Here is a 15719-nt window from a genome sequence, read left to right on the forward strand (position 1 = left end):
TTACTATGGTTTAAACTTAGCGTTAAAGCTTTAATTTAGAGGAATTTGACTTCTCCTCCTGAGCTGCACCCCTGGGTAATCCTCAATAATGTTTAAAAAAGTAATTTTGCTTAATTTGATGTGTATCCGCATTCAGAAATGTATTCAAAGACCAAAAAGGGGAAGGACTATAAAATAGCGGCTATTCAGAAGAAGAGCTAGAACATAAAATTAGATTGCTAATTTTATGTTCACTTTTATTCGCGTTTTGATAATTCATCTTCATCCCCAACTAATATTTATATATTGATTTTATAGGACTCAAATACTAAAGATCCATAGTTAAAATATAAAGTTGAAATTTCTAATAATCTGTGTCAGGTGATTTCGTCATCTTCAGCTGCCTTAATGAGACAGAAACAGGAAAAAAATAAAGGATAGAAAATAAAGTAAAGAACAGGGAATGAGACAGAAAAAGTAAAAAAAGGATAGAAAATGATGGAAATCCAACGGAATGAGACAGAAAAAGAAAAAAAGACAGAAAATGAAGGAAAAAAGGGAATGCGACAGAAAACAGCAAAAAAGGATAGAAAATGAAGGAAAGAAAAGAGAGTGAGACAGAAAAAAATCATAGAAAATGAAGGAAAGGTAAGGGAACGAGACAGAAAATGGAAAAAGACAGAAAATGAAACAAAGAAAAGGGAGCGAGACAGAAAAAGAAAAAAGGATAGAAAATGAAGGAAAGAAATGGGAATGAGACAGAAAAAGAAAATAAGACAGAAAATTAAGGAAAGAAAAGGGAATGAGACAGAAAAAGAATTAAACACCACCTCTAAACTTTGCGATTTTTAGTAACTTAAAAAAAAAAAAAAACAATTAGAAATTTATTTTTCACAAAAACAGCGCATTTTCCAGCAGTACATAACTCAAAAATACAACTAAAAGGCCAATATCAACTCATTTACTATTAATTAAACATGATGGCTCATTTACCTGCAAGATGATGAGCCATGCGTTTTTTACCATCATGAAAAAATGATCTGTAAAGTTATTCTTTTGTTTGACAATATATACGTACAACACTAAGGCAACTGGAAATCAATTTCACATACATATTTCTCTTGACAATTAAAATCCCTTGATAATCGAGTTGAAAAAATAAAAATCTCAACATTAATAGTTCAATTCAAACGTTTCCATCTTGTCAATTAAATTAAGCGTTTAAAGCCAGGATCAGTTTTTTTTTAAGTTTATCATACTGGTATGATAAACAAATACCACAAAATAAAAATGGAACTTTTCCATAGAATAAATATTTACTTCGGACCATAAATTTTGAAAACATTTATTTTATTCTACAGATTTTTCACAAAATGAATTTTTCAGAACCAGCCACGTGAATAAAGAAGTATTTTGTGCACCATTACCCGTATAGGTGAAGAATTTCCTTTACTCGTAAAGGAATATTGGAAAAATAAAAATATTCCAATGTTCATTAAATTAAGCGTTCAAAGCCAGAATCAGCCTAAGGAACAATTACAACAAGATCATTTTCTAAAATTAGGCAAATTTTCACAGGTAATAACTTCTGATGAGACATTTTTGGTGAAGTACTTATTATTTCATTACAAAATTATAAGGCCTTATCCAAGGGGGGGGGGGGGGAGTAGGGTGTTTGAACATACCACGAAATTTTTGTCTGACTCGTAACAAAAATGGATATAAATTTTTTTTTATGGGTTATTTTAGTTTTTTTTGTATGTGAACTCCCCTCCCCCCCGAAAAAAATTCTTGTCCAAGGGGGGGGGGAGTAGGGTGTTTGAACATACCGCGAAATTTTTGTCTGACTCGTAACAAAAATGGATATAAAATTTTTTTTATGGGTTATTTTAGTTTTTTTTTGTATGTGAACTCCCCTCCCCCCGAAAAAAATCCTTGTGTAACATACCCCGACAAAAAATTCTTGATATGGACCACTAGAGTGAATATTTACTAAAATGGGGTAAAAAGCGAAGGAATAAAACGTTAATGATGCGTTAAATGGCAGTGCTTTTCAAACCCTCCCTCGTGACGACGGAGCCTTCACTAGCCAAATTTTCTGTTTTCTAGTAAAAGAGGAAGGCACAGATTTTACCTCAAATGTAAACTATCCACAAGGGACTCCCTCAGCCCCGAACTATTCACTAAAATTAATATCTATTCACTAAATATAAATAAATGGTTTGGTTTTCGATAGAAGACATTTTACTTCAAAGAAGCAGTGTCAAACCTGATGTTCTGAGGGGTGAATGTTTCTTTCAAAGCGCATCTACAGGTTAGGGTTTCATTAAACACTTTACTTAACAGATAAATCCTTTAACGGCCGGGCACAGTTAGATTTTTCGGTGTCAATTTATCAAATCAGCGCCGAACTGCAAAGAAATCAGCAGCCATCCGAGAAAAATTTCTAAGTTTTTAAAAATGTTAAGTTTTTGGAATTTTGGAAAATTTTAAGTTTTGGAAAATTTTTAAGTTTTAAAGAAAAATTTCTAGTTTTGGGTCCCAAGTTAAAAAACGGCAACGAATTTCATTGTGATCATCATCATCATCATAAGAAACCTCAATCGTTTCCTTCTCTTCAGCAGGAAAATCAAAGGATCTTTATAATTTGATATTGAAAAAGAAGCATAGTTTAATGAAAAAAAAAATGCTCGATTATGTCATTAAACTGTAACGTCAAAATTTGTGATTTGTTAAAATCACAATTTGTGATTAATTCGTTAAAGAAGCTTATATTCAAGCCGATGTACGACCAGGAGCATATTTCGAGCTAAAACACCTCCTCCTCCACTCAACTACGTAATATGTAATCTAGAATCCCATTTTAAATTCTTTTTTAATTAGTGTAGAAGTGTCTATTGGTGGTACGATTAACTTCAGACACACGATCAGAATTCTTTGTATGGCTGCACTGGTGTATTTGTACGAAGTAAAATTAAATGCATCAGCGGTATCTAGTTTCATTCAGACCTCTGTAAAAGGTCAGAATTGATTTAATTGACGCACTTGTTTCCTTGAAGATATTTTTCTCATCAGCAGACATACAATCTGGCTCAATAGCTAGAACTCGATAGCATCAGAAGCCACCCTTAACCAATATATAGTAACACTTTCCCGGCTATGGAGCCTTATGGGGGAGATTGTCTTGAAGTAATTTTTTTGTTTATGGATTTTAATGTTAAATAAAGAACTCAGAACTCAGAACTCAGAACGAATGCAATAGAATTTCATATAAAATTAAAAGATCCTAGTAACAGGAAAAATTTTATAGAATAATTTGCCAGTCTGAAAGATGTCACCAAGAAGATTTCATTACTTTCCAGACCACCTCTTTCAAACTAAATTAGAAGTTCTTATTTTAACTATTACGGTCAAAGCCATATCCAGGAGCACGTTAGTGGGTTGAAAAAGCCCCCCTCCCCTCAAACGCAATTTTTGCCTCACTCGTGGAAAGTAACAAAAATGATCATAAAAAATTTTTGATGAGTTTTCCAATTTTTTTTTATTACCCCTCCTCCCCCAGTTTTGTAACATTGACTTCCATAAATTTGTCTGTTTCCGAATAAATCTTAGGAGCCATTTTCAACTGCAATAATTCAATTTGAAGAACGAGAAATGAAATAATATTTCATCTTAATGGGAGAAATTAAACAGAATTTTTTTGTTTCAAAATGGAGCCAATTAGAAATAAAAGTGACATAATTCAGAAGGGCCTACATAAATGAAAACAAAAAAAAAAGAATTAAAACATAAATTAAAACATTAAAAGAAAGTAAAAACAAAGCTCAAATTTGCACTAGTAGCAAGATTAATTATAATTATTATTTTCTTCTCCTTGTTGATTTGTGTTTTAGTATCTGAATCATTTTCCACAAAAAATTAGAATTTACAAATACCCTAATCAAGACCGTACCCACGGGGAAAGGGTACTAGGTTTGACCCCGCCCCCTTCCCTTTCAAAAGGAAATCGTGTCCGACTCGTAAAAACACAAAAAAATGCCTTTAAACAAATTTCTGATGCGTTTTTGTTCGTGGAAGTACTGTACGGAAACTCAGTCTAGTACATTAATGATACATTAATTTTTTTTTTTTTGGGGGGGGGGGGCTCAAACCCTATAAGCCTCTAAAAAAAAGCTACCACCCGTAGCCTGCTCTACCCAAGACCCAAGGTAAATCGGTTAGAACTTCGGAGAAGATGTCAGTAAGAAACTTGGTTTGACTATTATTTACAAAATTACAATAAATGATATGATATCGATTGATTTAAAATATATTGATTGATTAGATGTTGATACTGATCCGTTAATTTCAAAAGTTATGCCATATCAAAGCGTAAAAACCTGAACATTGACATGTAACAATCTAGTCACTTGAAAACAATCTTGCAATCTTTTGTTTTCCAGTCACTTCTAAAGTCACTTCTTTTGATCGAGTCTAAACCTAAAACGCGCAATTGATTTTGACACCATCAATCTGAGTCGCTCAGAGAAAATAGGAAAAGCGCAGCCCCGACCCCTCCCTTTCCTAAACAACACTAAAACTAAACACTGAAGCTAAACATCATATGCATCAATGCATTCACCACCATCAAGTTCAAGGTCATTGGCAGTTACATATTCATCTATCACTTCTCCGTCAAATTCAAACTTCACTTTTGACTTTTGTTTGCCAGTCACTTCTAAATATTTGTTTATGAGGACACTCATTTTTTCGTATTTAAGCATTTTCACTTTTACCTCTTTTCTTCTTTGACCACATTGCACTTTCAGTTCAATTTCATCAGGATCCCTGGTATCAGTTTCAGCTGTTTGACTAGAAATAGGTTCATCAATCACACCAGCAACTTTGAAAAAAAAAAAAAAATTAGGCTGAAGAAATCGTACGTATACATAAACTACTATAAAACTGTGGCTGCTTTCCAGAAAAGTCATGATGATGATGATGATAATAATGATAGATGGTAATAAGCTTACCAAAGCTATGGATGTCAGGTGATTGATTTTTTCAAACGATAATTTCGACAGGACCTGTGCCTGTCATTAGGTTCAAATTCAAATTTCTTGTCAGATAATTTCTTGACAGGGACAGGTCCTGTCGAAATTATCGTTTGAAAAAATCAATCACCTGACATCCATAGCTTAGGTAAGCTTATTACCATCTATCATTATTATGTATAAGAGTCAGGTTGGCCTCAGAGAACATACACGATTTGACATAAACATAAGACGATAAACGATAAAAATAAACATAAACGGTAAAATAAACATATACTACGATAAACGATAAAATAAACATAAACGATAAAATTATCGTTTGAAAAACAAAATCAATCACCTGACATCCATAGCTTAGGTAAGCTTATTACCATCTATCATTATTATGTATAAGAGTCAGGTTGGCCTTGAGTCAGAGAATGTATTAGATGATGATGATGACAGAGGCTTGGCTATCCCCTGCTAGCAGCTCTTATATTATGACAGCCACTGCTACTACTAACAAATCCCTACAACACCAGGGCATATAAGGTCAACGCCAGGGGCGGTTCTGGCCTCTTGTGCCAGGGGCAAAATCTTGCTTAGCACCCATCTGCATCCCAAAAATTTTCAAGTCAAATTTTAACAATCTTCAATTACTGACAAGATTTGAATGCTAAATTCCATAAAAAACATTAAATTAATTAAATTTGTTCTTCTTACTTTATTTTTTGCAGAATTGTGATAAAGATATGGGAAAAATGAAAATTTGATTTGCTTATTGTTCCTACCAAATGCGCATTCTACTTTATTTTAATAAAAATAAACTTCTTAAATTACAAAATTGTTATAACCGTTATATTATTTATTCGAATTTTATGACCCTAAAATTGCTGTGCCTGAGATAAGTGCCCCCTAAAACCACCTGTGAGCTATACACATCGGTCATAAAGGCCAATATATTCAAAAACCCCCTCTCCCTCTTTGTGGAGAAGACTTTTACGCTTATCCTACTGGAACAAAACATACCAACTCATTACATGTTTCTTAAAAACATACAAAGGGAAAAGAAATAATAGCGGGGACCTTAATCTCCAGGAATACCAAAATTTACAGCATTCAGGAAAATATAATACTTTAAAAAAAGCTTTTTATTCAAAAGATTACAATATGAGGTAAGCTCCCAAGCTGACTAATTTGATTTAGGTGTATACAAAAATTCTATGATATCCTTGTCCAGTGTACATCTGCCTGCATGCAAAGTATGGTTTTGAAACAGCATTTTCCTGGGTCTTAAAACGCTTTTAATTGTGCGTAAAAACTTCTCCGAGCAATTGAGTAGCCTACAGACTTAAATAATAATAATAATAAAATCTCGCTGGTTAATTGGAACAATTTTTGCTTCCACAACTTTTAGAAGAAACTTTGTGTAAGCTGTTAATTATTTACAGTCGTTAACTACCAATTATGGGGGGACTTGGTCTTCCCGCTAAACATGGTCATTTTGATTTAACATTTTATGCATTTAGCATTTAAACTAGGATTTTTGTTTAGATTAACAAACGTTTGGAGAATTTCTTATCCTGATTTACTCCATTTTCAGAGCTTGAGTTATAAAACTGAATTTTTTTTTATACTGGATTTGTAGAAATATTTGGTAAGGAGAATCAAGCACATTCAATTTCACTAAAGGTGGTCACTGATGACTAGCCCCAAAAATGTTTCTTCTCTGAGAGTTCATGCTTACAAATAAATAAAAGTCAGCTTTTCATCGAAAAGATACGATTACACACCCAAGGAAGAATCTGATACGACCATAGGAGTTGAAGGCACTTGACGACAACTTTCTACCAACTCACTTATAGTGACTCTAATGAGAAGTAGCTGGATAACCAAAAAACTCGTTACCGAAATTTGGCCTGAACTCACATCTGCCTAACCAGAGGGAGAGTCTCCTAGCTACTCTCTTGCGGTTACAGTTAATACAGAATGCATTATAGAATATGCGGTTAGTAAGGATCCATAATGAAACTACAGAAGAAATACTAGATAGATGTACCAATGAAAAGGTTTCGCCTTTAGATGTTATTTACCAGAGTGGCTCTTTCAAGTAAAATTCTGAACCCTTCACATTAGTTTTCAGACAATGATTACATCATATATCACATATAGCAAAAAAAAGCCTTCGGTATTTTCTAGATCTAGTAAAGAACAAGCCCCAGGAAACCAGATAGCAGAGAAACTCAACGATGATATCATATCTCAGAGAAGCAACTTTTTAAAATATATTTATTATATTATCTTATCAAAAGATGCACGTGTTACATCATCTTGTATATGAAGATGCAGTTTCCCTCAAAAATTACATTTTATTTTAATAGTATATTTTTTGATAAAATGAAGTAGATATAGCAATTTTCTTTAAAAGCTTTAGACAGCTCTCTATGATGTTCCAGTGCCCTGCTAGTGGTTAAGAAAAACCAAGAAAAAGAGCCTGCTACTCGATTTTCCTTACTGTTCAAGAGGAGGGGGGGGGGGGGGGGTCGGTAAGTTTTCTTAGTGAGGATTTCAATGGTATATTTTTGTTTCGATGCCATTTTCAAAAGATTTCAGGCTCTTTTCAAAATTCATGTAAATTTCTTTTCAAAATTAAATTTTACTATTAAGACTAATCGGAATAATAGCTACCATTTCTGAATCAGCTGCAAATACGTGTACTTATATGTTTGTACGTGTCGTACGTCATGTAGGGCCATTGCTGTCTTAAAACCTTTCAACTGATATCGCTAGCGACAACAATTGATACTCTGTGGTTTGTAATATGCATCCATAAAACAGTTTTTTCACATTTAATGTACTTATAAATTTTTCAATAAACTGGTTATTGAGACCCCCATTTCTTAATGATCAGATATATACCGTGAATTCAATATGCGCAGTGAATTTTTTATTGTTTTGATAAACCGTTAAATCAGTTTAAGAAAAGTAACACGTGGAAAATTCAGCACATATATACAATTTAGGAAATATATCTGATCAAGGGTGGAAGAGGAGGGATGGAACAATTAATTTCCGTTAGAAATTAATTGTTGATTTGGATCCATGACCGGGGTGTAATTTGCTATGGGTCGGGGGGGGGGGAAGGCAGCCCCCTATAGACCTTAGTTCTCCACCACAGACCTCAGTTTAACCCCCCCCCCCCACCTGAAATTCATTTTCTGCAAAAATCATGTCAAAACCAAAATAAGCCTGCATAATTCAAGTATCTAGAGAAATAGATTTTCTTTAGTATATATTTGCCCTTATGGTATTATATTGCTCATTTTTCATTTTTCACCATCGTTTTCACTTGATTTGGGAAAACTGGCTCCAACTTTGCCACCCCCCACCCCAGGATTCTGAAAAAAATGCCACCACTGATCCAGGATAAAATTCTGATTCCAAACGTATGCCTATTTCTAAGCTATCTCAATAATCAGTCGAAGAAAGTTTACCAATGTATTTTGGTTAAACAATTTAGAAATAAGTAAAATATATAAATAAAACATGTCTTTTGTATTAAACTTATCATTGTGAACGGCAAAGTTACAATCCAAGAATAATTTATTTTGGAGAGTAATGCCCGGACCGCTGGTTCGACTCCCACTAAAAGCAGTTTTCTTTTACAGTATATTTTAATTACTTGCTCGGATATTTTGGTTGAATAATTTTGGTTGATTTCTGGGTATGTTTCTAGTATTTCTAGCTTAAGCATTACTTCAAGATTAAAAAGAAGCATGGTTTTTAATATCATCCCCCAACATGCCTAGGCACTGCAAAGGAGGGGAACATATCTTAAGTTTGATCTAGGTTACTTTTCGCAATATGTTCTGACACATTAACACTATGCACAAGAACCCGAAGTGTTATAAGCCTATTATATTAGATAAAATCAGACTTACCCAATATATCTAATACTGGCATGAGACCAATCGATTCCGGCGTATCAGTGGAGTTAACAACTGTGTCTTTCAAGGTCATCAGAATTCTTGAAACTGGAACAGAGGCTTTCTCCGCCAGCTCGGCAAAGATGTTTACAAAACATTCAGTCTGCAATAAAAGGTAGGAAAACTAAAATAAAATTTAGTAAAGATTAAAGACGGTCAAATTTAATTATTAAAGAACTCAATAGACATCCATACTCTAAAAATAAAACATAACCTGGCTTGACATAAAAACCCATTTCCAATTAATAAAAAAATTGTCTTTTTGCACAATGGACAATTTTGAACCAATTGCACAGTACGAGACCCAGAGTTCACACTCATCTGTAGCAATACGCTGCTGGGCCCTGAATTTGATTCCGGTGATGAGATTATACTTTTGCATATTAATTGAAGATTCCTGCATATTTTTATATTTTTGTGTTCCAGTAAATAATGAAACAAGAAGAAGAAAAAAAAATGCAAAGTTCAAAAATTAAAAATAAGACTAAATATTTAGATTATATAAGAAATTACAATGAGAAATATAAAAAATTAAAATTTCAGTATGTAACCGAAGAGCCCTTCTCCTCTCTACGTATCTTCTCCTGCTACGTATTCTGGTAACGTATCTTTATCTATGTTTTTATGACTTTAAGCTTTGTTTTAATCACTTAAAGACACAGCTGTTCTAAAGAGAAAAAAGCCTGATAGCAATAGAACGTTCCACAGTTAAGAACCCAATAAGCCTGAACGCCAGAGACCAGGGGGATTACCTCACATCTAAGTAACCCCACTAGTCTAGAAGCGTCTTGTGTGACATCAGCACTGACAACAGAGCATTAGTTCCCAACCAGTGGGTCGCAACCACCCAAGAAACCCTGTTTTTTTGTTTTTGGGGGGTGGAGGGTCGTCAGTGAATTGGGGTTTGACTGAGAAGGGTTTATCTGAAAATTTTCATTTCATGGCAACAATTTAGTGCCGTTCAAGGCAACACAATAACGCAATTTACTCACGGCAACAAATCAAGAGCTAAGTTTATTGTGCTAATTAATATGCCGAACTATACATTTCTTATCTTGTTTTCGATCCATTTGCAAGAAGAAAATAATAAAATTTCAAGCAAACTCGAGTCGCAACAAATAATTCTTTGTTTGTGTTAGCACTCCATGGCTTGGAAGTTTATATATCATTATTCATGTTATATATTACAACTATTATTTATATTATATGTATTGCATTATAACTGTTATATAAAAAGGTAAAAAAAGGTAAAGGATACGGCATTAGACTTTACAGTCCCTACCGGCGGTGCTGATCTCCGTTTCTTGGCCCTTCAGCCAGGAAGTGCAACGGGGGGTTGGAAAGGTAAAGGATACGGCATTAGACTTTCAGTCCGTACCGGCGGTGCTGATCTCCGTTTCTTGGCCCTTCAGCCAGGAAGTGCAATGGGGGTTGGGGGCCGGCCATCCTGTGCTTTCGCACACCCTTCCTGATTACCTTCCCCAGATTTCTCCAGGTACCCATTTAGAGCTGGGTCGACTCTGGCTAAGCTTACAGAGTCACACCACTGACCCCCGTCCCAAACTGAAGAATTGGATACACTGGGACTCGAACCCGCGTCCTCTCAGATGAAGGATCCCGAATCCAGCGCACCAACCCACTCGGCCAGGACGGCTCAAATTTATATTTGAAATATATATATTTCAAATAAAATATTTAGCTCAAATATATATATATAATATATATGTATTATACATTATACTTATTATGTTATTTTATAATTACAATTACATTATATTATATTGTTGTATTGTAATTATATTATAATTACAGCTTATATTATAGATAATACCTATTTTTATATTACATTTTACAACTATAATTTACATTATATATAATTAAATGATAACTTAATAATTATAGTTTATTCTGAATTCTCCTTAATTACAATCATAATTAATTACAATTATTCTTCTTAAATCATTCAATAAAATATATTAAATATCAGTTAAAGGCTAAGTTTATTCGGATCCAAAACGAAAGTTTCCGAAAGATTTTACCATTTCATACATTAATTAATTATAATTTATTGTAAATTCTCCTTAATTATATCAAATTAATTACAAATATTCTTCTTAAATTATTCAATACAAGATACTGAATATCAGTTAAAAACTAAGTTTATTCGGATCCAACATAAGGTTTTCCGAAAGATTTAATTATTTCAAAAGGCGAAATGGTGGGATTCCACAATGACTTCCGAACTGAGCCATGATAATGGACGGGGAGCCAAGTACACAAACATTTGGTTTGTTTGTCATTTAGATTTGATAATGATGGTGACCATGCATAGTCTCCGGCACCAACCATCGAGTTAATTTTTGATCGGCGTCACCAAACAATATATTTTGGGAGTAATACTTTAATATTGCTTCTTCGCCAAAGATTAAATATTAACCCATCAAACCCGTTAACCCGTCAAACCCGTTAACCCGTCAAACCATGTGTCAAAATGGTTAGAGAAAAAAAAAACATAAACAAATGATGATTCATTCCTTAATGACAGCCTAAAAATACACAGTGTTACAAGGACCAAATTCATTCTATATTTCATCATGCTCAATTCATTGCGCTTGCTTTTAAATGCACCATTTATATGGTGTATAAACCATCGTTACTAAATGTACCACGCAGTTTTTTTCTAAATGCACCATGCTCAGTAAACTATGAGGTTATTTCTGAATGCACCATGTATTAGGAGAGTCGGCCTAGTATTAAGAAAGTTGGGAAAATCAACTGATTTCTTTTCTTTAGGGAAGGGGTTACAGAAGCACTCAAAGATGTAGTTTTTAGGGCTATATTCTCTTGAGCAGTTCTCCTTATCAATATGAATTTGACTTCTAGCATCTCTTTATCTAAAACTACTACTACTACAAACAACTCACCGCAGCAACAAGCAGCCTGAGGACAACACAGCTACGCGCACTCCTCCCCCATACCAATCTATTCAAAGCCCCTTCTTTAACCCTCCGAGGAAGCTACCATTTCCTTTAAACCTTTCTTTATGATATCCTCCCACCCCGGACGAGGACGACCTGATTTCAGTTTAGCCTTGTACGGTTGGCTGGAAAGGACAATCTTCGGCAATCTGTCATGCTTCATCCGGAGAACGTGCCCTAGTCATCTCAACCTTTCTTTCATTATAGCCCTAGAGGGATTGGACCATACTTTTCATATACCCTACCGTTTGTAATACAGTCAGTCAGCCTGGTACCCAGAACAATTCATAGGCAATTTCTCTGGAAAACACCTAGTAAATCTCCATCCGCTTTTCGGAGCACCCATGCTTCAGAGCCATATTTGACCACTGTCATCACTGTACCTTCCAATATTCTATTCTTGGTTTGCAGACTTATCTTCCTATTCATCTAAACTTTTTTTAACTATGGACAAACACCCTGAGCCTTGGCTATTCTACTTTTTACATCTTCACTGGTCCCACCGTCTTTACTAATAATACTGCCAAAGTAAGTAAAACAGCCCACCTGATCAATCTTTTCGTTACCCAACGTCACCATTTCATCTTCACTTATTCCTAGCTTTAGTGACTTAGTTTTCTTAACATTAATTTTCAAACCTATTCTAGCACCCTGAACTCGCAAAACCTCTGAAAATTCATTCATTTTGCTCACGCTTTCATCTAGAATGTTTAAATCATCAGCATGATCTAAGTCCAGGAGCGTTTTTCCTCACCATTTGATTTCGTGGTGTCCCATTGCATTTCCTGTGCTCCTTAAGACAAAGTCTATCAAAATGATCCGTATAAAGGGGGATATAACAAAAAATCGCTTAACTCCTGATTTAACATAAAACCAGCTGCTAACCTCATTTCGTATCTTAAGCGCAGCAGTATTATTCTCATACATAATACTAATCACTTTAATGTATAGCACTAATCACTATAATGCATTTGTCTGGTACACCATATAAGGATAAGACCTTTGCTGAAGCTATGCTGTCAACAGAATCGAACGCTTGCTCATAATCTATAAAACTGAGGACCAAAGGTGTTTGACAACTAAGGCACTTCTCAATTGTTAACCTAAGAGTGAAAATTTGGTCGACATGTCCTCTATCTTTTCTAAAACCGCACTGTTCTTCTCTTAAAACTTTCCTGTAGCATCTCTCAGTCTAAAAAGTATCTTATTAAAGTAATTTGCTATCTACAGACACGAGACTAATGCCTCGATAATTACAACACTCACTCTTATCACCTTCCTTATACAGTGGTTTAATTAAGGTTTTCCCAAAATCATTAGGTACTTACTCCTTTTCAAAAATCATATTCATAATCTTCGGTAATTTATTTCTAACATCGGAGCAACCTTGTTTAGGAAACTCATTTACCACATTATTAGCACCTGGAGCCTTATTATTTTTTTATTCTTTTAGTACTGTCGTAATTTTTACCCACAAAACGTATCTTGCTTGACACCCAAGGTATCACAAACTTTTTAAATTTACTCAATATCTTTTCCTCCAACTGTATCTCGGTCTAGAACATTCTCTAAATGTTCCAACCATTTCTCTTTAACTCTTTCCTGACCAATAATTGTGGCCCCATTCCTATCTTTAACTGGGACAAGTCCTGATTGACTACTCCCTCTCAATTTATTAACATGCCAGTACAATATTTTACTATTATGCTGTCTAGCTGCATCTTCCAGATCCTTGATAATTTTATACATGGCCTCCACTTCCGGACGAACCACTTCCAAGTCTCTTCATCAGGACGAATATATTTAGAATATGCCTGCGATTAGGCTGTTAAATGGAATTTTACTCCCAAATTATCGTAAACTATTTTTATAGTGAAGTAAAACCAGGTACTATCAGTGGATCAGCTATACCAATTAGTTGTGTGAATATGGCTTTTTTTTTTAAAGTGCAGCAGCTCATTCCTCATGATCATACATCGAACAGAAGGAGGCTGCTTGATAAGACGATGTCAGGGCAGTTAGGATGCAGAACAGGATGAAAAATGATAACGTTGGCATTTAAGGCCCCCTTTAAAAAAATATTGAGAGGACAGTTTTTTCATGGGCATTTTCAATTTCGAGGCATTGCAAATGCAAAAGTTAAATTTTGGCTTAAATGATAAGGGTGAATCAAAATGAATGTGAGAGTGAAAATGAATGGAAATCAAATATAAAAAAAAAATGCTTGAACGTAGCGAACAACACGAAAACTAAAATGATCAGTAATCAATTTAAATAACAAAAAGGTTGATAATTCCCAAAAATTCACTCTCTTCCCTACAGTGACTATTGTTTCTCATTGTTTCACGATTGAATCCTCTCACTTAGGAGTGATTTAATAGAAGTTTCAAAACAAAGTATGTCATAGCCTGTTACCCGACGTTAGCTACAATGTGGGCCAGCGGGTTAAATACTATTGACTTAAGAAGTTTGGTGAAAATTGTACATATAATTGTTCACCCAAAAGAAGAAAAAATTCATAAAGGAGGTATTCGAGGAATATCACGGCTGGTCATAACTCATTTTAATTAGAAAGCATTACACTTTAGTGAAGAGGAGAGAAACAAGTGAAATACACTTTACAGTTTAAAGTCCATACGGCAATAGACGAGTAAATTCAAAAATATTTTGAGCCGACTCCAAATTTTTGCATTTGCCATTGTATATCGGATTTGGCCTTACATTTGCCATTCAGAAATTTCAGAAAATAATTCGGCGCTAGAAATATTTGGCGGCGCAACGTCACCCACTGTGTCGGTGGCGTGCCGAGGCCTTTGCTGCAGTGGCGCGCTGAAATATTTTCGGCAGCGCTCGGCCAGCTTTCAGCGTGACTTAGGGGATTAATTGGGAGGGGCGGGATTGCAATGAAGGGTGTCTCACCTAATACGTTTCCAAAAACAAGCCAACTAAAAGCTATTGCGTGCTTCATATTAAAAAAAAGGCGCAACATGCCTACCTTTCAGCTAAGAAGTCGGATATTGGAAGGAAAGAGATGTGAAGGAGCCATAGGCACGCTTTAAGATTAAAATTTATCTTGATTGATAAACTTCCCTGGTGTACTTTCACATGTTTGAACAAGATTTTTTGCCTTTGTGCTAAAAAGCTGGTCAAGTTATTGGTGAGGCTCATGGGCCACCTTAGTTCTCGAATCATATATTAAAACCAATAAGGATATGTTCCGTTTAACTGGCTAAAACTTTCACACAGAAAAACTATTTAGGTGACATGTTCCGTTTTACTGGCTTACAATTTCACAGAGGAAATATTCACTCCTGCTCTGGGAAACTAGGAGTCAGCCTAAGATGCAAAAACCTCCTCCCTGACGAGCCCATTTTGACACTATTCACGTCATGTATCAGACAAGTCATGGAATATATGTGTTCCTCTTTTTGCTGGCGCTCCAACTAGCCTCATAGTTCCTCTTCGACGTGTCAAAACCGAGCAGTTCGCGCAGAAATTTCTAGCAACTCTGATGCCAAACCCCTGCATTCGATCCCGCATCGATTTGACATGGCTTCAATGTATTTGTTCTACAAATAAATAAATTGTCCTCCATCTGAAGAGGTATCAAGACTAGTCCCAGATAGAACAAAGGCTTTACAATCAACTCCCCGAAGTACAGCTCGCCAGGACTATCTTGTGCAGAGGACACCCCACCGAAAATACTTAAGGACAAGTTTCGCTCGACGATCCGTCACCGTATAGAATCTTAGCAGGGGTAATCC

The 15719-nt window shown here is 35.0% G+C and overlaps 1 protein-coding gene across 2 annotated transcripts in view; it reads right to left on the bottom strand.

The window, feature by feature from the left end:
- Positions 1-849: 849 nt before the first annotated feature.
- The window catches only part of LOC136028294 (uncharacterized), a 58461-nt gene continuing 43591 nt past the window's right edge, over positions 850-15719 (bottom strand). Inside the window, exons 5-6 of one of the 2 annotated variants that reach the window (XM_065706046.1) lie at positions 8933-9080; positions 850-4861 (exon numbers count right to left, since the gene is read on the bottom strand). In XM_065706046.1, the coding sequence (XP_065562118.1) occupies positions 4572-4861; positions 8933-9080 (438 nt within the window). In that variant the 3' untranslated portion in view covers positions 850-4571. The remainder of the gene's footprint in view (positions 4862-8932; positions 9081-15719) is intronic. The other variant, XM_065706045.1, reaches the window with a different exon arrangement.

The sequence above is a fragment of the Artemia franciscana genome, chromosome 6 (genome assembly GCF_032884065.1).
Source record: "Artemia franciscana chromosome 6, ASM3288406v1, whole genome shotgun sequence".
In the NCBI taxonomy this organism is placed as follows: domain Eukaryota; kingdom Metazoa; phylum Arthropoda; class Branchiopoda; order Anostraca; family Artemiidae; genus Artemia; species Artemia franciscana.